At 39.9% G+C, this 25013-nt stretch overlaps 1 protein-coding gene across 2 annotated transcripts in view; it reads right to left on the bottom strand.

Moving 5' to 3' along the window:
• Positions 1-25013, bottom strand: part of LOC149067879 (galectin-4-like) — a 68156-nt gene that overhangs the window by 18816 nt on the left and 24327 nt on the right. For both annotated transcript variants that reach the window (XM_089252305.1, XM_089252304.1), the window contains one exon: positions 6595-6648. In XM_089252305.1, coding sequence (XP_089108431.1) covers positions 6595-6648 — 54 coding nt within the window. The remainder of the gene's footprint in view (positions 1-6594; positions 6649-25013) is intronic.

Raw genomic sequence — 25013 nt, 5'->3', positions numbered from 1 at the left:
TAAAAAAATCGACTTTCAAATGACTAAGATCATAGTCACTTGGTACAAGACACGTTGTGAATAAAACAGCATATAGAAAAAGATTTTCTCTGTAGATTAGAGACAATTCGTGTACAATTTAAGAAATTTATGATTAAAAGTTGATAACAATACTGATTGGTCCCTTTCTGACAACCAATTAGCTCTTGGTTAATTCAAAAATTCTCTCCAATTTCAGAAATCGCCATAAAAATTTTGCTGATGAGCAGATATAAAAAATATTTATGTATGCAGAATTAAGACAGTATATATGATCTATACCGAATATAAAGGATAACAATGCACCTGCTGTTTTTGGATAACTGACAAAAACAGTGTCTTAGATCAGTGGTACTCAACCTTTTCGAGCATGCGGCCCAGTTTCATTCATTTTTGTGAGTCGAAGGCCTGGTCAAATACACGACCAACAGAAAATGAATAAGGGGGAAAAAAAATGAAATGGTCGATCACTCGTGACCCGGTATGAATGAAGTTAAGGTCCAGTGGTTGAGAAACACTATTCTAGATAGTTGATATGGTTTTCGCAGCCATCATTTGATGATAATTGACTATTCGGGTTCGAAGATCGCCATCTGTTTGAGTTCAACAGCCTTCGAACCTGGATAGTCAATTTTCATCAGTGTCCTAGATCAGTGTTTCTCAACTGCCACGGCCCAGTACCGGTCCCTGACCCCATTCAAACCGGGCCTCGAATGATTGGCGTTTCATTTTTCCTTATTCATGTTCCGTTAGTCATGTATTTGACTGTGCCTTCAACTCACAATAATGAATGAAACCGGGCCGCGGGATCGAAAAGGTTGAGAACCACTGCCCTAGATTCATTTTGAGGATCGGGCAAATGAAAGGATTACTAAGCCGAAACTTTGTGTGTGGAACTAGGGTGATAGGATACTCGACTGGAAAATGCACGTGGAACAAGAATTAGAGGATAATGGGATACTCAGTCAAAACTGTGAGAGTGAAATTAGGATGACAGGGTACTCAGCTAAAACTGTTTGAAACAAGGATGATGGGACACTCAGCTGAAATTACTATAGTAATTATGGTGACATGAAACTGAACTAGCAGAGAAGCAAAATTAGAACAACTTTGACAAATACACAGAACTTAATCGAAACATGGGGGGGGGGGGGACCCAACCTCACGAAGTGAAGTCATGGAACAATGATCGCAAAAAGGCTGATGGAGGGCCTTAAACTAAGTTGGCTGAGATGCAAAACGAGATTTGGAGCTAGGATGAAAGCATTACAAATTTGAAATTGGGACAATGATGGCAGGACTGCAAAACTGAAATTGACTCGATAGTATGAATTCTCAACTCCCATTTGAATCAACACATATTTTTTCGGAACAGAAGAATGGCAAATCCATGTGGAAACTTATTTCAAGAACAGCACACATCTAGAGTCTCCTACTGAAGAGAATTCTTGTTGTTTCAATTTAAAACACGACAACAATTTCTCAAAATTTGCTCGAAATGCCAAAACCAGCCAATTATTCAATGTTTAGATTTATCCTCTGAACGACTCCAATATTCAGTTCAAACCCACACATAACAAAATTATTTCATTCAAAATATCACAAAATAAATGAAGCGATCATAGAGGATAGACACAATAATAAGGCACTGAAGATTTTTTGGGATCCAAGAGTTGAGTCACTCTATGCATCAAATCTGAATGATTCTAGAGCAAAATGTTATGAGAAACGGGGGGGAGGGGGGGGATCATTTGCATTTCCTTCACCCCCAAATAAGCTAAAAAAACAACAAACAAAAAGCAGAGTCTATTGAAAAAAAAAACCAAAGCACAAAGTTTTTTTAGAAGTAAAAATCAGAATCAGAACTGATCAATAGTGATGGAAGCCAAAAGGACGTCAAGCTCAGCGAAAAACGTGTCAAACTTTTCCAGTGGGAACAGCCTGTGCTTGAAAGTAGTGTAAGGCACTCCGTTCACGGCCACTGCAAATGCATCTGGGTCGACTCGAATGATCATGTCAAAGAAAACGCTAGGCTGGAAGGGGAATGCTGGGGCACTCTTCTCTTCGTGCTGCCATGTGTCATACGAGCGACTGTTGCGCGCGGCGACCCGCTCTGGAATGCGAATTCCGAAGTGGAAGGCAATATCTGGGGGTGGATACGGTCCAGTTCCGGCCTGAATGTTGAAATTGATTCTACAAGGGGGAAAAAACACAAATTAAGAGATCACAAAACAATAACCTGAAATACACGATATCAGGAAAAAAAATTGACGAGACTTGAATCTAAATGTGGCTCACCTACTAGCATAGGCAGTTGGCCGTCCGTGAATACGTATCATGAGCCCAGGTCTGATGCCGCCAGGAATGTAATGAACGAATGGAATGAGCTGACAATAGACATTTTACGTCACGTTAATATCTTGTGTGGAATAAAAAAGAAATTACATCAAAATCACACACTAAAACCACTCACTAACACCGATTCCATCTTACTCGCACAAAACTCATTTGCATTTGGAAGAGAAATAATCTGCAAATTTGTGAGTGCTCTGTATCATAGAGCATGGAATAATCAGCTTTTATAAGAATGTATCCAACCCATTTCCTTATTGATACACAGCGAGGGTTAGGTCAGGTAGCGAATTCAGAGGGAGGATGCAAATGAATTTAACACTGATTTTAATATAAACACAAAGGCCACAACAGGCAAATTGTCCAACGAGGTGGCTGAAAAAATATGAATGTCAAATACAACCATTTTTTATATCGACATATATATATACACCATTGACCCCCACCCCCTGTATTCATGGGGGTTTTTTTTTACAACACAGCAATCGTCATTCACGTGTTTTGTTTACAAAATTTGAGTTGTGCTTGTTTAGGATGGCTCATTCTTCTAGTACTACTGATAATGCTTTGAAAAGACAAATAAAAGTGAAAACTTGACAAGAAAAATTGGATATATTGGCGAAAGCAAGTCGATACTTGCTGTGTAAACTATTCCATTTATATTAAAAACTCTATTTAGTGAAAAATTCCCTGCGACACCACAACCTGGCATTGTCCCTTATATACTGGTGTCACCTTGTCAAAGTAGATGATTGACGGTGTATTAATAACTCATGGTCCATTCTATCCATCTCGTTGAAAATTTTACACATTATAACATATCCCCCCAACACAACAACTAATACTTGAGACACAGCAAAGAACTAAAATTAAGTGACAATGTAACGTACCGATGGGTCCCCAGCGTAAAATTACAAAATCGTTGTCGCGTAGAAACATAAATGTTTACCTTCTGATGTTATTCATCACCACAGTTTATACAGAACTGATTGCAATAATGTATGCTACCAACAAAGCTAAAACAATGAACATTTTGGAACTGGACTTATACAGTAGAACCTCGATTTTCCGAACAACTCGGTCAAACGAACACCTTTTCAACCTCTTATTTTCAGTTTTCTATAGTTGGTATTTGCTCTTGATACTTGAATCCTCTTCTCACTCATCTCGAAGATAGCTTTGCTCTATTGCACAATAATTCGCTTCCAAAACAATTGCACATACCGTATCTGTGAGATATAGATATGTAAGAAAGGGGGCAGATCTGGGTACAGTGTATGCAGTTATAAACGACTGACAAGCAAACAAACATGTGAATAGGAGCAGATTTAGCTGTCATCTTTTTTTCGTCTGACGAATTCATCTTAAATTCAATTTATTCCTTTGCTTCATCGAATTAGTTTTGAAATCGATTTTCCAAACACACTTTGGTCCCGATGTGTTCAGATAATCGAGGCTCTACTGTATAGTGATTGCATGTCTGCTCTTCAAACACTAAGTACATGCAAAAACAAGAATCAGATACTGAAAGAAATTAAGAGGATTTACAAATGAAATTCAACTGAACCTACGTTGGGTTAGGGCCCGCATGAGAAATTCAAGAAATGAACAGGTGGATAAAATGGCAAAGAGGGCTACTACAAAAACTCAAGTAGATGTTCCAGTTTCCTACTCGCTTTTATTTGAAGCAATATCATTGAAACAGGAAAGCATCAGAGTTCGGCAGAGGATTTGGAACAGCTCGACAAACACAAGAGTAACATACCCCTTTTTCCCGAAAGTCACTAATTTTATTTGAACCAGATTTTTACTGAGCATGGCATGGAGCCCCTTATGGTTATTACCAAGAATGGTACCATCACAAAGACAGTTCTTGTATATTTTGTGTCGAATGTGAAGCATATATGGCATGATATGTCATGTGTCAGAGGTGCCACAAAAAGAAGGGTGGGGTGGGGGGACTGAAAATTGCAGGTGGTCCCTTATATACAGGACACAAGCACATACCCAACAGGAGGAGGAAGGAGTTGCATTGTACATTCATCAATTAGAGTTCTGCTCTCACAAAATATATTGGTGGGGGATAGGAATCAAATAGCCCAGGTTCCAGCATCTATGATGCATGTAATTTATATAACAGGTGCTGGATCTTGATCATTTGGGTCTGCCCTAGACAGTGAAGCCTAACAATAGTTATGAGATTCTTGATTCTGATCATTTGGGTCTGCTGACAAAGCACAATCGATTGGAGGAGGATTGGGGCCTTGCATATACTGGATTATGACCGGTTAGGCCTGCCCTAGACAGCAAAACATTATTGATTGGTATGAGATAATACTATATAAACGCAGCATTTACGAGCAACATTTCCCTCCCCACAAAAATAAAAATTTTATTGTAATTAAATTTTCATATTAATGATACTGTAACTAAAAACGTCTACACATACTGAAAGTATCACAGGGATCCCTTTTGCAAAAGTGACTGTAATTAGTCCGCTTTTTCACCAGTTTTCACTCTGATGGACATATTAAATCAGGGTTGGACAAATTGCAAAAAAAACTAGGCACCAAAAATTTTTCACCTGGAGAAAAGGTCAGAATAAAACGTCTTTTTTACTTTTTCACGGCATAGTGACCCTCTTTCATATGTCTGCAGATATGCTGCCATATATTCCAAACATTTTGTGCTATTCTCAGCCTGAAAAATTTAATGACTACACAAAGAAAAATTTTAGGCAGCAATACCAATTTTTTAGTTGACATGGCACCTGGGATTTGTCCAGCCCTATATTAAATGGTGTCCATATATAAAAAGGTATGCAAATGGCAGGGGCGTCGGAAGTGCTTCAAATCTGTGGGTGCCCGTCTTGAGATTCATGTAGGAAATGTTGATTTTTGAATCAATTCTGTGGGTGCTCGGACCCGTTCTACAAACTTCTGTGGGTGCGCCCACAGCACCCCCGGCTCCGATGCCACTGGCCAATGGTGTTTCGGCCATACATCAGAGCTGAACAAAGCCCGCCCCCAAAAGATTGAAAACTTTTTCCGGTTTGAAATGTTTTTTTTCATTTGTTATTTCAATATTTTTGTTTTGGCGATTAAATTTAATGGTTGAGCATATTGCAATTGCCACCTGGCAGTCGAGTGGTTAGGGAACTAGCTTCTCACTGTGCAGGTCTGGGTTTGAATCCCGGTTCGGGCATGGATGTCTACTAACCTAACACTAACAAATTCCCTGGACGGATCATGTTGATCCCTTGGGAATACGTGAAGATCACGTTATTATTATTATTAACACCACGAAAAATTTGTACTGAATTTGAAAAGAAAAGCATGCCGGGGGGGGGGGGGGGATGGGGAACTTGGTGAAACAGCCCTGGGCTATAAATTACTCAAAAATTTAAAAAAAAAAAAAAAAAAAATTGTGCTTGATGTCGGTTTCAATATTCATTAAACAGTTTTCCGCAGGCTCAGTGCTAATGCAGTACTCATTCCAGAAATTACGGTAATGTCAGTAACATGCATGTCTACATGAATCTAATCATGTCTACATCTAAACCTGTAGGTAATTTAATAAGTTGACCCATTAACGCCGGTTGGTAAGAAAATTTGCCATTTTAAATTTTAAGTTTTTTGCCAATAAATGGTGGAAGTGGTTCCACTCATTATTTTTTGTTTTTAAAAAAAAAATCAAAGTCGTTGTTAATGGGTTAAGCCTCAATCACATTGGGCAAGTTTGCTAGCCACGCGCTGCAACAGAAGTTACTCTATGTAGTAACTCTATCTAATAAAGTTTCTGCTCGCACTGCCAGTGAGAGTACAACTGAAGGGTGGGATACTTTTGCACTACTCCCGGCATTCTTATCATCTCCTGGTTGCAATATGGGTGTGGCTACTCTTCTCCCATCTCACTTTGGCTTGCAACAAAAAAAAAAGTGGGGTGGAAAAAAATGAGATGATAGCTCATGTAATGAGTAATTTTACAAATCATGTCTAATTGAAACTCACTAGGCTAGTTGAGAACAGTTCACTTGCCAGTTACTTTACTGGCCAGAGAAGCAAAGTAAACTCGCCCAATGTAATTGAGCCTTTAGTTGTCAGTTGACTTGTTTCAGACATTTTTACTTGTCCTTGGTTTCAGAAAAAAGGTGAAATTCTGTCAATCAGGTAAGAATAACAGATTTTTCATGATCAGGTTAAATATATGAAATGTTATACTTACAGGATTGTCGATTGTAACTGACTGAGGTCGAGGCACAGCAGGTATACAAGGAACCTACAAAAGAGAGAATTTTCAGTAAGTATTAAAAATTATTGTCGCCGCTCTTTCAAACCTCCAATTTACGAACTAATTGTTTTCAAGTTTACTCAAGTTCTTAAAAATGAGCACTGACTGTAATAAGCAATAAAATATAAGAATAAAGAAATAAACTCCATTAAAATACACAATTGCTACCGACAAACATAACAGAACTGCAATTGTCATGAAATACAAAGTGTACACTCTTATTCAGTCTATTCAGTGTTAAATTAAAAAAAAAAAAAAACAACTGGAAATTACCAGTTGAGCTAGGCTAAAAAATAAGCTATCGGCATTACAGCCAGTTTAATTCATGGCAAGCATGAAGTAAAAAGTACAGAAAACATCAGTCAGTCTACATATATATAATGTCGGCGGTCAAAGGGAAGGAAGAAAAAAAAAATGCTATCAACACGAGCAGAAAAACATGATGCGTGATCATGGGCAAAGAAAATTGTCTAACATACACTAATATGAATATTTAGGAGTTATTATACAGAACGATTTAAAATGGAACTTACAATGTGATAAATTAACCTAGTGGTACCTTTCGCATTTACTCTATAGTTGTAACGTTCGGGTCACTATGACGCAACTCGCTTGTTTCTCCTTTAATGCTTGTGTACTATTTTAAGAAAAAAAACCTACAAACCATTGAAACATTTCATTCAAACCAAGCACAACTCTGGTCTATCGCCAGGGGCACTTTACTAGCAATTGAGTTTTGCTGGAAGTGCCAGTGCACCTACATAACAGTCTGAGTGCATATAGAGTGTTGCGTGGGAATTTTTTGTGCTGCCATAAATATTTCACATTGTGAATGAAGTGTAAAAAAGTTTGAATTGGATTTTAAATTTATTGGCGCAAGGACCAATTTGGTCAAACTGCACCAAAACAAATATAAAATTAGGAAAAATGTCCTTTTGTCATGTCAAAAACTAAAACTGTGCATGATAAAAAAGCAACATGAAACATAAAACAATCACATAAATTGTAAAAACTATAATTTGTCATATAAACCAATGGCTTTGATGAATTTAAAAATGTGAGATGCATCGCTATTGTCATTTAAAATGTCATGAAGTGAAAGATGACTACGACCAAAAGCGGTCGTAAAATGATGACGATGATGTGAACAAGTAAAAGCATGAGCAATGGTCAATGGACTTTGACAATGAGGGCACTCTGGTTGACTCTCTCGTAATAATAAATATGATTGTGTGAGGCGACTGTGTCCTATGCGTAACCGGGCAAGCAGAACTTCCTCCTTTCTGTTAGTTCTGCAGCTCGAACGCCAATGGCCAAGTGTGGGCTTGGTGGCATATAGTTTATTATTTACTTGAGTGTCCCAATGATCCTGCCAGCGGCGATGCATCACTTCCCGAAGGATTGAGAAGTGGTCACTGGTAGGTACCAGAAGGTTATTGTCAATGTTAGCTGTTGTTCGAGCTGCATTGTCTGCTTTCTCATTGCCCGGTATTCATACATGACATGGTACCCAGTAAAATTTTACTGTGGTACCATGATGGATGAGGTGATGCCGATCATGAAAATGGCATGAATAAATGGATGAATGTGAAAAGTAAAAGAACACAGTGCTTGCAATGCGCTGAGAGAGTCGCTATAAATGATGCATCGTCAGTGGCATTTGCATCATATATGACGTAGAGGTTGAAGAATTGCGTACAGTTCTGCAGAATAAATAGAGAATGTGTCGGGAAGTTTGAAAGATTATATTTTATATTGTCAATTGCTAGTGTTTATTAACTTACTTCACTGTAACAACCAGTATGGGACCTAGGTGTCTCTTTGGTGGTTTCCATTAATCAAATGTAATACTTTTATTAACCTTATAATATTGATTTGATATTTATCAATTTCTGACAGCGAAATCTCTATGCAACTAATCGCTCTCGCCCACTCTACAACTTTCATGTGGGATATTACAGTCTATAGGAAAGTTCTGCACTCGATTCTACCAGCGCATATTTAGAGTTGCAGTTGATCCAATCCTTGTGTGCTCTGCCTTATTCCCTGACATTTTCATCAAAGCATCCACTTGAGATGTCATGCAGAAGATTTCAAGATATATTTTTCTGAAACCTGTAACTTTTATACCATAGTTTTATCATTTGCTTCTCCCCAAAGTTAATATATTGAAGCAAATGTTGAAGTTCTAGCTTGAAAACTTAAAACATTATCTTCAACTCAATGCTTGTGTGATTTTCAAGCTCAGACAGATTCTTTGCTATGTGATGCTTTCAAAAGATTTTTTTTGGCGTCATTGAGAGCTTCATTCAAGCATTTGAGAAATAACTATTTAGAAAACATGAATAAATACCACTATTTTACAGCATAGAGATTAAAAAACCGGTTATAGTAGGTTTTGCTTGCAAAAACAGCATGTGTTAGTTTGAAAAACATGGCAGTGAAATAATGTCACCTGCACTAGCATTCAATTGAATTGAATTCAAAAATCACTATTACAACATTAAAAAAAGTGCATTAGCTGAATAATTTCCTGATTTCATGAACACATCAAATGTAGAAGAGCCTTACAGAATGTTTTCTCAGAAAATCTGAGTATGCAGAAAGCTTTTTCACCACTGCTTCCTCCCGCATTTATTTATTCGAATACTTGAAAGCATTTTTCAACATTTTAGTTTATATATAGCCAGAACCTCTCAAATGAAATTTTTAGTCTAGGGAGTGCCAAAAGTAAGGAAAAATGTTTGAGAGAGCCCCTACGAAGCTAGGACATAGTTTATAGACCATGGTCTCACTATTTTACCCTGCCGTTCCTCACTGATGGAATGTTTTTAATTATTTTAACATGCTTTAATGTTAGAAAAAATTTCAGACATGCACTAGTCCTCATAAAAAAAACTTCACCCTCAACTCAGTCACCTCCAACAGAACTTTTTCCCAAGCAGCCAGCAGCGCCTCAAATCACACAGTGTTCACGGCAGATCCAACAGGCACAGAACCAGCAGGGACCTGGTCGAGCAGCTGCCCTACGCTGGCCTGGATAAATATATCTCAGGGGTGGGAAGTGACTAAGTCTATTTCGGAGCAGCTTTGGAGCAGCAAAATTCAGGATTCGGAGCAGTTTTGGAGCAGCAAATTCAGGATTTGGTGCAGTTTTGGAGCAGCAAATTCGAGATTTGGAGCAATTTTGGAGCAGCAAAATTTGGGATTCGGAGCAGATATTTATAAATGGGAGCAGTGAAATTAACAAGAATATTTTCGTTAACCCTCAACCCTTTTCAAAATAAAACTGCAGCATGTCTTTTGTTATCAAACATCTTTTCGTCAGCTTGATTTTTGTTTTTGGTGCTTTAGGCTTTTGACACCTTGTTTGAAAGAGCGGCTGTCATAAAATTTTTTGCACCTGTCTATTTAAGATGATTTTTGCTTACTGACGACATTATTTGCTGCCTTGAACAGCAGCACTTCAAATGAGATAAAAAAAATTTTATAAGTTTTTAATTTTTTTATACTTGGAAAGAAATTGTTACAAAATGGGAGAGAATTTCGGAAGAATCAACTCGATGTTTGGCAATTCAGAACTCATTATCTGGCGAGATTGGCGATCTGACACTCGCTATTTGCGAGATTGGCGATTTAACGCCTGTTATTTGGCGATATAATGATTTAACGCTCGTTATTCGGCAACATTGGCGATTTAACGCTCGTTATTCGGCAACATTAGCGATTTAACGCTCGTTATTCGACAAAGTTTCTAAACTAACATTCGTAATTCGGCGACATGCGCTTTTTACTCCCGGAATGAAAATTTTTTTCACGAAACATCGGGATTTAACACAATGACAATCGACTACAGTAATTTCTGCTGCTTCCAGTGACGACTTTTTTTTTTAACGGAAATACTCGAATTTGCACTTTAAAGCTGAAAGGCATTGCAAACTATCTTCAGTTCCACGATCACGGACAATATCGGGGTTTCGCGATGGAAAGCCTGATCAGGGGCCGATAGTTTAAGTATAGTGGAATAAAACACGCTCTTCTCTCTCGAAAAGAAACGTTTCGTGGCTAGCAGGAACAAAAATTTTTTGGCGCCCTTTCCGAAATTCCGGGCATACTGAAGCAAAATTCGCTATTTGGCGCAGAAAAATGCGAAAATACGCTATTGGAGCAGGATGGCGCAAGATATTAGTTTTGGCGCAGTGCGGCGCAATTGGCGCAGAGTTCCCACCCCTGATATCTGGAACATAAAAATGTCTGAGAAGGGTTTCGAACTGAAATTCCCCCTCAACGTAACCTTCATAACCCAAAACTTTTAAAGACCACCAGAGAGCAATGAGAAGGATCTCGAGCAAGCCGTGGAGGACATCTTCGACACTATCAGGAACATCAGGGACTGCATTTTGAAGGTGAACAAAGTACAAAAAAGTCTGGACCCACAAAAGGAGATATCAGAAATCAAAGGAAGAGGACAAGGTCAGAATCTTGGAAATAATCCGCAGGAACAGGGCAAAATACACTATGAACCCCCCCTTTTGGGGTGTCATATTATGTCTCGACACATTCTCCAGTGTTTATATTTTTTGCAAAGGACCCTCTCCCTAGTAGCGCATCACATGACCTATATCTGACACTTTCTACCACATAAAACACATATAAAAATTCACTTTTCTTGTTTGCGACTTTTCAGTTCAATAAGTTGCCCTTAGTTTGCCTTTGTGCATTGCATTTGAAGGTTGCTGGTAATTTGCTGCTCAACGGTTTCCATTTGATCTACTGAAATTAATTTTTAGCTGTTTGGTTGGTTTTGTTTTGACTGTGTTGGCTTCGACCAGCCGTTCTGATCTGACTGAAGAAAGTATTGTTGGAATTTTGAAGGAAAGTGACGATGAGTCTCTGGATGATTTGTTTATCAATACTGATGAGAGTGATAGTGAAACAGACGGGGAAGATTTTTTAGAGTTAGAAGAAAATCAAACTGATGTGCCTACTGCTTGGACTTCCCTGGAAAAATCGCGAGAAAAATTTGAATTTTCAGCTAAGCCTGGTTTGGATAAAAGTGTAGAGGTTGGTGATGACATCCTGAAGTGGTACGAGTTGTTTGTAGACGATGAGTTGTGATATGATTGCAGAACAAACGAACTTGGATGAACATCCTAATCTAAAACCTCTATCCTGAGCTCAACAATGGATTGAAACTACAGCAAACAAAATAAGACTGCTGTTAGGAGTTTTCATTCTCCAGGGTATCATGCTGAAACCGATTATGAAATGTATTTCAGCAAACGTAAAAGCATATTTCAACACCCTTTTTTTCTATGTGCTTTAGTGAGAAGCAGTTTCATTTGCTGCTGAAATTTTTGCATTTCGCAGACAATACCACATACATTGCAAACAGCAGCAACAGAAAAACATTCAAAATCGATGCCGTAATGCAATATTTGAAAAATAAATTTTCATCCGTATATTATCCTGACCAAGAAATCGTTGTGGATGAATCCCTCCTCATTTGGAAAGGCTGTCTGTCGTGGAAAAAATACATACCCTCAAAGAGGAGTAAATTTGGTATAAAGTTTTTTGTCCTGTGCGAAAGTACGTCTGGTTACATTTGGAATTTTCTTATGTATACCGGCAAGAACACAAAGTAGTGAAAAATACAAAAATGAAAATTTAAGTTCTAGAATAATTCTGGACCTAGCAGATGCTCTCCTGGGAAATGGGGCACACTTTGTACTTAAACAATTGGTATACCACCCCAAAATTAGTAGACAAGCTGACTGAAAACAAAACCGATGTTGTTGGGACGATGTTGCAAAATAGAAAAGAGTTTCCATCTTTGGTGAAAGATACGAAATTTAAAAAAGAAGAAATATCGGCAGCATTTCGAGGGAAGTGGAAGGACAAGAGAGATGTGATAATTACGAGCACTTTCCATCGCACTACTATGCGAGAGACTCAAAAGAGAGGAAGAACAATAAGAAAACCAGAAGTGGTTCACAATTACAATACATATATGGGTGGTGTTGACTGGAGTGACGGACTGATGAATTCATACAAAATTTCAAGAAATCGCATGAGAAAATATTATCAGAAGTTATTTTGTCATATAATGGACATGGCCATTCTAAATTCATTTGCAATTTACAAGAAAAATGGCGGAACATTTCAAAGAAAGGAATTTCCAATAATCTTAGCAGAAAATTTAACAGCGAAATATGGGAATGATGTGCAAGGAAACCGAGGAAGGCCATCTAAAACACAAAGACCATCCCTCCTCATTGAGAAACATTTTCCGGCCTTCGCTCCTCAAGCAACAACAAGAAAGCTGTCTTATAAGAGGTTCGTTGTTTGCTCCAAAGCAAACAAAATGAAAAAAAAACCCACTAAATATTGGTGTCCTGATTGTGGTGTTGGTTCATGCCCGGCTCCATGTTTTGGGAAATATCACACACTAACTGAATACTAGAGTAAAACGCTAAAACTTTTCTTTATATAATTTCTATCTTATGATTAGTAACATCCAGAGAAAAAATATTCTATTTATATGTTAGAAATATAATAGAGTGTCCAGAGCCGATTGACCTGGACAGGGCTAGTCCAAGTCTCCCGTTTCGGCTGCATCCAAGGCCAAAGCTAGCGCATCAAGCTAACCAGGATCATCATCTCCAGCCTTACAAGTCTCCACGCATGGCAAACACGCAGGTAGACAGCATCCCAGATAGGGCATACGCTAGAAGCAATGCCCCGTCTAGGAGGACCCGTCCCCGCCTGAGCGGGGCCCAAAATGAGGTGTTGCACATAAAGGACAAGAACAGAACAAAACTAGACGCAAGACAAGTACTGTAAATGTGTAGAAATAAACATGTAATTTGGACTATTGAAAGTGAAAGATATGAGCACAAATAAGCGAGGACTAAGATGTGTGATAAATTTGGCGTTATCCAGAGTGCACCACGAGGAGGCCTATCACATTATACCCCGTCTTGGATTTGATGGATGGTCTAATGTATACAATGAACCAGTTATATGTGTCACTGTCACAACCAAGGCAGGCGATGTGTACCCGATTGATACAATCGACACAACTGGGAGTGCTCACACAGCTACAAACCTGGAAGAAACGGCACTAACTAGCATAAAAAAAATACCAATATGAAATGCAGTTTCATCGAATCCATAGTAACGGATAATGCAGCAAATGTCACCAAAATGCGGGACCTGTTAAACAAGAATGAATTTGATTTAATAACATATGGCTGTTCAGCACATGTACTGAATTTGCTACCAAATGATATTGTATATCCTTGAGTTAAAGAACAGTTATTGGAAATTATCAATTATTTTCGCAATAACGAATTTGCAAAAGCATGTTACAGATCACAAGTAAATACTGTTAAAAATTAATTGTGTACCTTCTGATACTCAGTGGAATTCTTTTGCAGATACATTAAAGGTTTACCTTAAAAGTTGGTTCACTCTTCTTAAAATTTGTGAAGAAAATAGGCCTGCTATTGATACAGACATTCAAAACCTAGTGTCAAATTTAGTTCTGAAGAGGAATGTTGAAGATATGTTTCAACAACTAAAACCTATTGCTGTGGCCTTTGACGACGTCTAAAAAAATAACTAACATTGCAGACGCTGTATATATTTGTATATTTGGAGACTTGAGAAAAAAAATTGAAAGAAACAAAAAGCAGCAGTACAAAATGGCTCTTACACCTTGAAATTTTCTGGCATACATGTTTGATCCAAGGAACAAAGAGCAAGAAGAAAAGGATGCTCCGAGTTTTGTAAATCAAAAATATCCAACTAACTCAATGATGGCATTAATAGTGAAATTTTCCACAATATTTTTTCAAGCAAAGTGTATTAGAATGTCACATCCTATGAATGATGAATGTTTTCAACATTTGGTTAGGTACAATTGAAGATATGAAACAAGTTAGGCTTGGAGAAAGAATCAAAACTTGTTTTCCTGTTAAAAGCTTATAATTGATATAATATTTCAACATGAATGAAATTTTTATGCTGAAACTTTTCATACATTCATTCAGGAAAAAAAATAAAAAGATCAAAAAGCTTGTAAAAATTCTTTTGAAAATATTTTTATTTGAAACACAAGTATATTATACCACAGGCCTATTTTAAAAATGAGACATTTCCCTAAAGAAATACGGCCAATTATGAGAGATTTTTAGAAACTAGAACTGTCAAACTTGTTACGAAGAAGTGTCATTCCTATTAGTGAACCTAAGCGCAGTTGCCAAGAGCCTGGTTTGGTGCAAAGAAAAAATTCTCGACCAACAAGCAGTAAGAGAGGGAAAAGTAGTTTTTCCTTCTTCTGGTGGCAGAGGTTGTCTCATGAGGTAGTGTTCTGCATCACAACTGGAACCCAGATTACAAAAAATAGCTTCAATTTTCATGATAATGGGAGAATAACTCCCCCACTACATTGACCATACAACAAACAAATTGTGAACGAATGACCTAGGTGAACAGAAGAACCGTCAGATTAAACGTGTGGACATCAACCAACCAATTGGATTGGATTGGATTTTGGGTTTATTGGCGCAAGGACCAATTTGGTCAATCTGCGCCAAAACAAATATAAAAATAAGAAAAATGTCCCTTTGTGATGTCAAAAACAAAAACTGTGCATGATAAAAAAGCAACGTGAAACATAAAACAATGACATGAATTGTAAAAACTATAATTTGTCATAAAAACCAATGGCTTTGATGAATTTAAAAATGCGAGATGCATCGCAATGGTCAGATAAAATGTCACGAAGTGAAAGATGATTCTGACCAAAAGCGGTCGTAAAATGATGACGATGATGTGAACAAGTAAAAGCATGAGCAATGGTAAATGGACTTTGACAATGAGGGCACTGCGGTTGACTCTCTCGTAGTAAAAGATACGATTGTGTGATACGACTGTGTCCTATGCGCAACCGGGCAAGCAGAACTTCCTCCTTTCGGTTAGTTCTGCAGCTCGAACGCCAATGGCCAAGTGTGGGCTTGATGGCATGCAATTTATTATTTATCTGATGGTTCCAATGATCCTGCCAGCGGTGATGCATCACTTCCCGGAGGATTGAGAAGTGGTCACTGGCAGGTACCAAAAGGTTATTGTCAATGTTAGTTGTTGTTCGAGCTGCGGTGTCTGCTTTTTCGTTGCCCGGTATTCCAACATGACCTGGTACCCAGTAAAATTTTACTGTGATACCATGATGAATGAGGTAACGCAGTTCATGAAAAATGGCATGAATGAATGGATGAGTGTGAAACGTACAGGAACACAGTGCTTGCAATGCGCTGAGAGAGTCGCTATAGATGATGCATCGTCGGTGGCGTTTGCGTCGTATATGACGTAGAGCCTGAAGGATTGCGTACAGTTCTGCCGAATATATAGTCAATGTGTCTGGAAGTTTGAAAGATGTCTCCTCACAGCAGATGTAGGCACAACCGACATGGCCAGGGCTCTTGGAGCCGTCGGTATATATGGGGAAGTACTTGTTGTACCTACCCCTGTGCCTAAAGAATATCTGTCGATATATGACATCTGCTGTGGTGGCTCTGGCGTATAACGATAATGAAAGAGAGACATCTGGCAGAGACTGCTCCCATGGTGCCAGTTGCCAAGCAACTGGGGCCACACGACTGATGTCTATTTGTATTTCTTCTACAAGTGCCCTCATACGAAGACCGTAAGATGGAACACATGAAGGGCGAGCAGCAAATAGTCTATGAAATGAGGGGTTAAAAATGACACGATGAAGTGGATGATCTGGAAAAGACTTCATCTTGATAAAATATTTCAAGGAAAGTTGCTGGCGTCTTGATGTCAGTGATGGCTCGTTGCATTCGACATACAGGCTCTCCATTGGAGACGTCCGGAAAGCTCCAGAACAAATCCGTAGGGCGAGATGGTGGACTGGGTCGAGCACACTCAGATAGCTCCGAGGTGCCGACCCGTATACAATGGAGCCGTAGTCGAGCTTCGATCTTATTAAAGCTTTATATAAGTGGAGGAGCGACTTACGGTCAGCTCCCCACGATGTAGAAGAGATGACCTTCAAGAGGTTCATCGTCTTCATGCAACGAGCTCTTAATTGCGCAATTTGAGGTTTGAAAGTGAGTTTCTTGTCAAATGTGATGCCGAGGAATTTAGTATTTTCTACAATAGGTATTAGATTGTTATTGAGAAACAATTGTGGGTCATCATGTAGGTCTCGACGCCGACAAAAGTGCATAGCAACAGTCTTGTCAGCGGAGAATGAAAAGCCGTTATTATGAGCCCACTTGCTGATCTTGTTGAGAGCGGTTTGTAATTGTCTCTCGGCTGACCTCATATTCACTGATTGGTAAGATATCAACAGATCATCCACGTAGAGTGCGCCAGTGACAGACAACGGGAGTTGGTTCAACACCCCGTTGAGTCTTAAAATGAAAAGTGTTACACTTAAAATGCTACCTTGAGGTACACCTTGTTCTTGAATTTGGGGAGCTGATAACGTGCTTCCGATCCGTACCTGAAAGATGCGGCGAGCAAGAAAGTTCTTAATGAAAATGGGCAAGTTGCCCCGCAAGCCGCTATTATAGAGGTCGGAAAGAATTCCGTGCCTCCAAGTACGGTCGTAAGCCTTTTCTATGTCGAAAAATATGGCTAGCATATGCTCCCTCTTCACAAATGCTTGTCTTATTGATGTCTCAAGGCGTAACAAATTGCATGTTGTGGACCTGAACCGTCTAAAGCCGCTTTGATGTTTCGATAAAATATTGTTAACCTCAAGGTAGTGCGTAAGGCGATAGTTGACCATGCGTTCCATGAGCTTACATAGACAACTGGTCAAAGCAATAGGTCGGTAACTATTAGGTTGCTGAGGATTTTTGCCAGGCTTCGGGAATGCAAGAACAATGGCTGCTCGCCAGGTGTCAGGAAATGAATGACTGACCCAGATCCGATTAAATAATATGAGTAAATGTGAGAGTGATTCTGGTGAGAGATGCCGAATCATGGAATAATGAATGGCATCGGGCCCTACAGCTGAGTCAGGACTTCGCTGCAAGGCCGTCGTCAGTTCATGAAGGGTGAACAATGAGTTGTATCCCTCCGGTGTAAAAGGCCGGAAGGTGTACGATGTACGTTCGGCCGATGATTTAATGGGATGAAACGATGGGGGATAGTTCGCATCGCTGGAAACAGCGGCGAAATGGGCGGCGATGGTATCCGCAATACCCCTCACATCGCTGATGATAGTGCCATTGGTGTCTAAAATATTGATGGGATGAGACTGATAATGACCATTGATTTTTCGGATCCGGTCCCAAATGATTTTGGATGAAGTAGATGAATTGATTCCCGTGGTAAACGTTTGCCAAGACTCGCGTTGAGCCTGGCGCCTGGTTCTTCTCGCTATCGCCTTTGCTTTTAAAAATGCCAACTTGTTGTCATGGGTAGGATACCGCCGGAACCTACTCCATGCTTTCTTTTGTGATTTAATCGTGAGATTACATTCGTGGTTCCACCAAGGTTTAGGAAATTTAGGAAGTTTCGAGGAGACTTTAGGTATTGTTTCATTTGCTGCAGAGATGATACAACTGGTCACAAGGTCGACACAGTGGTCGACGTCGGGTTGCGAAACCATATCCTCCGTGATTTCTGCCTTGACCGTGAAGTCTGCCCATCGGGCGGCCACAAGCTTCCACCGAGGAGGACCCTCAGGTATGCTATGGCTTCGATCAAGGCACTTAACCACTAGAGGAAAATGATTGCTCCCGTGGAGGTCCGGATCAACCGACCAGGACCAGTTGGGCAAGAGTGAAGGTGAGCATAACGATAAATCTATTGCAGTGAAACTATTGTTTGGGGCATGAAAATGAGTGAAACTGCCATCATTCATGATGGCGAGGTCCATGTCTTCTAACAGCCGTTCAACCATCTCGCCACGTGGGGTGTTGCTGTTAGAACCCCATATCATGTTATGTGCATTGAAGTCTCCAAGAAGAAAAAATGGTGGAGGTAATTGATCAATCAGATCTTCTAGATCTCTCTGTAAGATGGTGTCATTTGGTGGCAAATAAATGGAACAGATGGTAATTCTTAGGCCTGTAGAGATTTCCACCGCGATGGCTTGCAGGTTCGTGCGCAGCGTTAGAACGCGCGACGACACGTAATGTGGAACCAGCAAAGCAACACCGCGGCAGGCTCTACTCCCGTCATCGTAATCAATACGGAACAGGGAATGTCGCCTGATGTTCCATGTCTCCGAGGGCTTCGTAAAAGTTTCCTGGAGGGCCACGCAAACAGGATGATAGTGATTGATCAAATCCTTGAGATCTTCATAGTTGGATCTAAGACCACGAATGTTCCATTGGATTATGTTGGCCATAAATTAGGTAGAAGTAGACGGTTCGAGGTCTTTAAATTTATTCCGGTCTAGTTTCCGGCGAGTACCACCAGATTCTGATACATTATCAAGATCCATGTCACCAATTGACTTGTCATCAATTAGTGACACATTCTTGAGGGTGGGACATTTTATTGCTCTCTGTATCGCTTTTCTTGAATATCCGGTCTTTTTGGATTTATTTCCAGAATTAATCTTGGGTTTAGTAACAGTAGGTTTTTTGAATGTGTGCACTGTTGCTTTTCCTGCCTCTTCTTCGGAGGTAGTGGACTCCCTCCGTAATCCAGCAGAGCAACAGCAGCCACAACTATTACACGGTTGGTTAGATGATGATGTTTGAGTTGATGTATCAGCTATTGGTTCAGTCTGAGTTGTTACGGATGCTTTGGTGACATTGTTAGTCATATTAGCTGATGATGGATTTGTTACCATATTAGAATATGATCTATTACCTATTGGAGTTTGGTTAGAGGTTATACGACGGCGTGCTTCGATATATGAGATGTTATTGAGGACCTTGATCTTCTGGATCTCTTTTTCTTCATTCCATTTCGGACACTTTCTGTCAAATGCGGGGTGGTTGCCACCGCAATTGACGCACTTGAATGGTGAATTAGTGCAGTTGTCCGAAATGTGGTCCTTCTCACCGCATTTTGCGCAGGTGGGTTGACTGCGGCACGCCGTTCGTGAGTGGCCGTATTTTTGGCAGTTAAAGCATCGAACAGGGTTAGGAATGTATGGCCGGATTTTGAGGTTATAATAACCTATTTTGATATCTTTCGGCAATGTTGGTGATGAGAATGTGAGAATTATGTTTCGTGTGGGAGCTGGATTGCCATCTTTGCGGCTCATAATATGTTTGGCAGATGTTACGCCTTGAGACGCCAGCTCTTGTGTTAGTTCTTCTTCATCCATGTTAATTAAGTTAGTATCTGAAATGACACCACGTGAATAATTCAACGTGGGATGGATTTTGACTGTTATTGGAATGTCTCCGAGAGATGTGAGCTTTTGAATGAGTTCGGCTTGTTTGGATGTGTTAGTCTCGATGAGAAGGTCTCCTGAACGAAGGGCCTTCACCGATTTTAAGGTACCAACTGTGCCATAGAGAGCTTTATCTATTACAAATGGTGATACTTTGGCCAGCGGTTTTTCAGCATCTGAAGAGTGCAGAAAGAAAAATGAGACAGTTGATGAATTTGAAGCAGTTACATTGACATGTGTTTGGTTTGAAGCAGTTCTTTGACGTTTTGGTGCATTTTGATTTTTTCCCATATTTGAATGGGTATGGTTCCACTCCCACCCACCATGCCCACCATGGAGCCCTACAAGGGGACGCGCACACGTAACCGGTGAAAGTTAGTAGCAACGTCAGGTTAGGTGGGAGCTATACACCACCAAAGCAGGCGAGCAGACGCGTTCAAGATCCAAGATCGTCGTGAAGCAGCACCAACAAACCTCAACGACGTCCGGCAGGCCCGGCCCCTCTACCTGCCCAGTAGTGTAACCCCTTCAGCCACCGAGGCGACCACAGCCGATTGACCTGGACGGGGCTAATCCAAGCCTCCCGTTTCGGCTGAATCCGAGGCCAAAGCTAGCGCATCAGGCTAACCAGGATCCCCATCTCCAGCCTTACGGGTCTCCACGCACGGCAAACACGCAGGTAGACAGCGTCCCAGACAGAGCATACGCTAGAAGCAACGCCCCGTCTGGGAGGACCCCTCCCCGCCTAAGCGGGGTCCACAATGAGGGGTTGGACACAAGACATAAACATGTACAGGACAAAACAAGACGCAAGACAAGTACTGTAAGATGTGTAGAAAAAACATGTAATCTTGGCTATTGAAAGTGAAGGATATGAGCACAAAAAGCGATGACAATGACGTGTGATAGATTTGGCGTTACCCAGGGTGCACCACGAGGAGGCCTATCACATTACACCCCCAACCAACCAATGACCACCCCACACCATCATGCTGTCCACAGAAAGACTTCTTTCAGTCACCATGCCAACTTCATCCACTTCACTGTTCACCTCATCATACCATGTCCAATCCATCTGAAAGTGTTAAATGATTCAGAGGCCTCAGTCAACATCAGTGACACGGATTTGAATTTCAGATTGACTGACGCAAGGACAGATTTAGTCAAAATGCGTCAAAACAAATGACTAATTAAAATAAGATGAGACTTATTCTTTTCACATCCACAAAGTAAAACTATGCATGATAAAAAACAATGTTGTGTAAAAGGATGACATAGATTGTTAAAACTAATTTGTCGTATAAATGACTTTCATGAATTTGAAAATGTGAGATGCATCACAATGGTTGATTGACATTCAAACAAAACAATCTTTTGATTTAATATTGTGTATTGGAGCTTCAGTTTCTTATTTGCAGTTAGAGACGAGCATTTTTATTGGTAAAACAGGTTTGTAAATATATATACCTTTTTATTTGAAATAATTTAGTAATCACTGAAGTAACAAATAAGAAAACTAAAGTACACTGCTGCATTGTTACAGCATTCTTTCTCCCAGTTTAGCAGCAGGTATGGTAAAGCGAAAAATTAATTTTTTGAGTGATTCGGGTAGTGATACCTCTTGCATTCCTGCACCAATAACAGCAGTATTGGCTTTTGCGATGAGGAAAGTCCAACAAAAAATTTTTAAACACATTTTGGTTAAAAACATTTCTGCAAAAATAGAGCATTAATTGACATGCAAACAAAAAGCATACTGTCCAATGCTGCAGTACCACAGTGAAACTGTTTGGTGGCAAATCACCATATCATAAAATTTTTGACTCTCTCGCAATAAAAAATTGGTCAAACTGCGCCAAAACAAGTGATTATAAAAAAGAAGAATGTCCTTTTGTCATGTCAAAAAATTAAAAAGCGCATGATAAAAAGCAACATGAAATGTAAAACAATGACATGAATTGTAAAAATCTATAATTTGTTATAAAAACCAATGGCTTTAATGAATTTAAAAATGTGAGATGCATCGCTATTGATAGAGGGAAATAAATTGTGATAATTTCCCTGCTCAATTTAACCGTAACTGCAAGTTGTTATGCGGGAACACTACGCTGTTTTGGCACACAAGAGGGTGTCGGTTGGCGCACAATAAGGTGTTTGGCGAGATAGAATGAGACCTTCAGGAAGAAGCCGTAACACAGAGACAGAGTGACAAGCAATTTCAGCGAGCGCGGACCCCTCTGCCTGGCGGCGGTAAGTTAATTACTGACTCCTTCCTCTTCACTACTTGCCACCTCGCGTAATTAAATGATTATGTAAATTCTAAGAAGTGTGATGAATGTTGGATTAAATAACGATGGTAATGAAACTGGATTTAAGTACTTTATTTTAATCGTAATCTTGTCTAATTTTAACTGATACAACCAGCCTTCGTATCACTGGTACCGTGACCAATCCTCGTTTAATCCGCATCCATCCACTTCTTATTGTGCAATGTCTCTCAATCCATGATTTTATTTTCACGAAATAATTGCAATATTCACGATTCCAGATTCCATCAATGTTTTTTCTGTTGTTCGGTAAAATATAATTTTAATGTGACCACGTTTTTTTTTTTTTCTCTTGTGAAACCACGTGACGTGAAAATTCGTAATGAAGTCTTGAATTAATCGGAAATAATTAATTAATAATTGGTGGCTTGTGTGTAAAATATTTCCTGTAGTAAAATTTCATTGTGTATTTAAAAGTATTTATAATTGCATCTTGAAAAAAATGAATAGACGCATTCAACGCCGAGCACCCGTGGTTACACGCACAATCAGACAAGTCCCCACAGCAAATTTCAATGCTTCTTTTGTGGATTTAATTCCACCGTTCTCGGGAGAAGGTTCAGGCAGCGTGAGAAATTTTTTGAATAAAATAAACGAAGTTGCGCGACTCAGCGGGTGGTCCGAAGATGACAAAATTTCCATCGCTAAATTGAAATTGACGGCAACCGCCGAAGCATATTTTTTTCCGCCCCACAAAATAACCAAATTTACAGTTTTTCGGAGTTTTCCCAGAAGTTGGTCTCGAGATTTGAGAAACAAGTGCCCCTGGCTATCCAGTTGCACACCCTGGCAACCTGTGTGCAGCAGGAACAGGAATCAGTTGAAGATTTTGCCACTCGAGTGCGACACCTTGGCAACAGGGTTTTCCAAAACACAGCCGCCATTTCTCCAGAGGTCATAGCAGCCAATGACAGGTTACTGCAGGCTCGTTTTGTTACAGGGCTTAGACCCGACATACAATGCCATGTGCTTAGCAGAGCCCCTCCAAATTTTGACCAAGCTGTAACTGATGCACTCACTGAGGAGACAAACAACAAACTCTACATCAGCTCACTGCAGAGTAGAGAAGAGGCACAAGGAGACATAGTGTCAATTGAGCGACCAGATTAGAGAGCTCACCATGCAAGTACACAATCTGAGCTCACAACAAGTTAATACGTGCACACAGAGAAACAGCCGAACACACATACCCCGATCACACATCACATGTTTTTATTGTGGCCGTGTCGGACATGTACAAGCAGATTGTTGGAGAAAACGAGAGAGTACACAGCGCAATCGATCACACTCACGAGGTAGGAGAGTGCATTTTGCACACAACACTCAGGGAAACAATACAGGAAACAGGCAAAATTTAAACGGGCAAGGGAGGCGCCAAAATTAAATACTCATGGTGGGCCAACTGTGCGATCTCCCCAAAATTCAAATTTTGGTCCTAAATTTTTTTTGCCAGCTGTATTGGATTGGATTTTCAATTTATTGGCGCAAGGACCGATTTGGCCAAACTGCGCCAAAACATGACATAAAAATAAGAAAAATGTCCTTCTGTCATGTCAAAAAATTAAAACATATAAAAAGGAACATGAAACGTAAAACAATGACATAAATTGTAAAAACTATAATTTGTCATATAAACCAATGGCCTTGATGAATTTAAAAATGTGAGATGCATCACTATTGTCATTTAAAATGTCATGAAGTGAAAGATGACTCTGACCAAAAGCGGTCGTAAAATGATGACGATGATGTGAACAAGTAAAAGCATGAGCAATGGTCAATGGACTTTGACAATGAGGGCACTCTGGTTGACTCTCTCGTAATAATAAATATGATTGTGTGAGGCGACTGTGTCCTATGCGTAACCGGGCAAGCAGAACTTCCTCCTTTCGGTTAGTTCTGCAGCTCGAACGCCAAAGGCCAAGTGTAGGCTTGATGGTATGAAGTTTATTATTTATTTGATTGTTCCAGTGCTCCTGCCAGCGGCGATGCATCAATTCCCGGAGGATTGAGAAGTGGTCACTGGCAGGTACCAAAAGGTTATTGTCAATGTTAGTTGTTGTTCGAGCTGCGTTGTCAGCTTTTTCGTTGCCCGGTATTCCTACATGACCTGGTACCCAGTAAAATTTTACTGTGGTACCGTGATGGATGAGGTAATGTAATTCATAAAAAATGGCATTAATGAAAGGATGAGTGTGAAAACTGAAGGAACACAGTGATTGCAATGCGCTGAGAGAGTCGCTATAAATGATGCATCGTCGGTGGCGTTTGCGCCGTATATGATGTAGAGCTTGAAGGATTGCGTACAGCTCTGCAGAATAAATAGAGAATGTGTCGGGAAGTTTGAAAGATGTCTCCTCACATCAGATGTAGGCACAACCGACATGCCCAGGGCTCTTAGAGCCGTCTGTATATATGGGGAAGTACCTGTTGTACCTACCCCTGTGCCTAAAGAATATCTGTCGATATATGACATCTGCTGTGGTGGCTCTAAGGTATGATGATAATGAAAGAGAGACATCTGGCAGAGACTGCTCCCATGGTGCCAGTTGCTTGGCAACTGGGGCCACACGACTGATGTCTAATTCTACTTCTTCCACAAGTGCCCTCATACGAAGACCGAATGATGGTAC

Source organism: Pholcus phalangioides, unplaced genomic scaffold, assembly GCF_987345545.1.
Source record: "Pholcus phalangioides strain wild (caught in Gottingen) unplaced genomic scaffold, Ppha-v1.0 ptg000028l_1, whole genome shotgun sequence".
Taxonomy (NCBI): domain Eukaryota; kingdom Metazoa; phylum Arthropoda; class Arachnida; order Araneae; family Pholcidae; genus Pholcus; species Pholcus phalangioides.
Note: the sequence above shows the minus strand (reverse complement) of the source record. Positions and strands in the feature narration are given on the sequence as shown.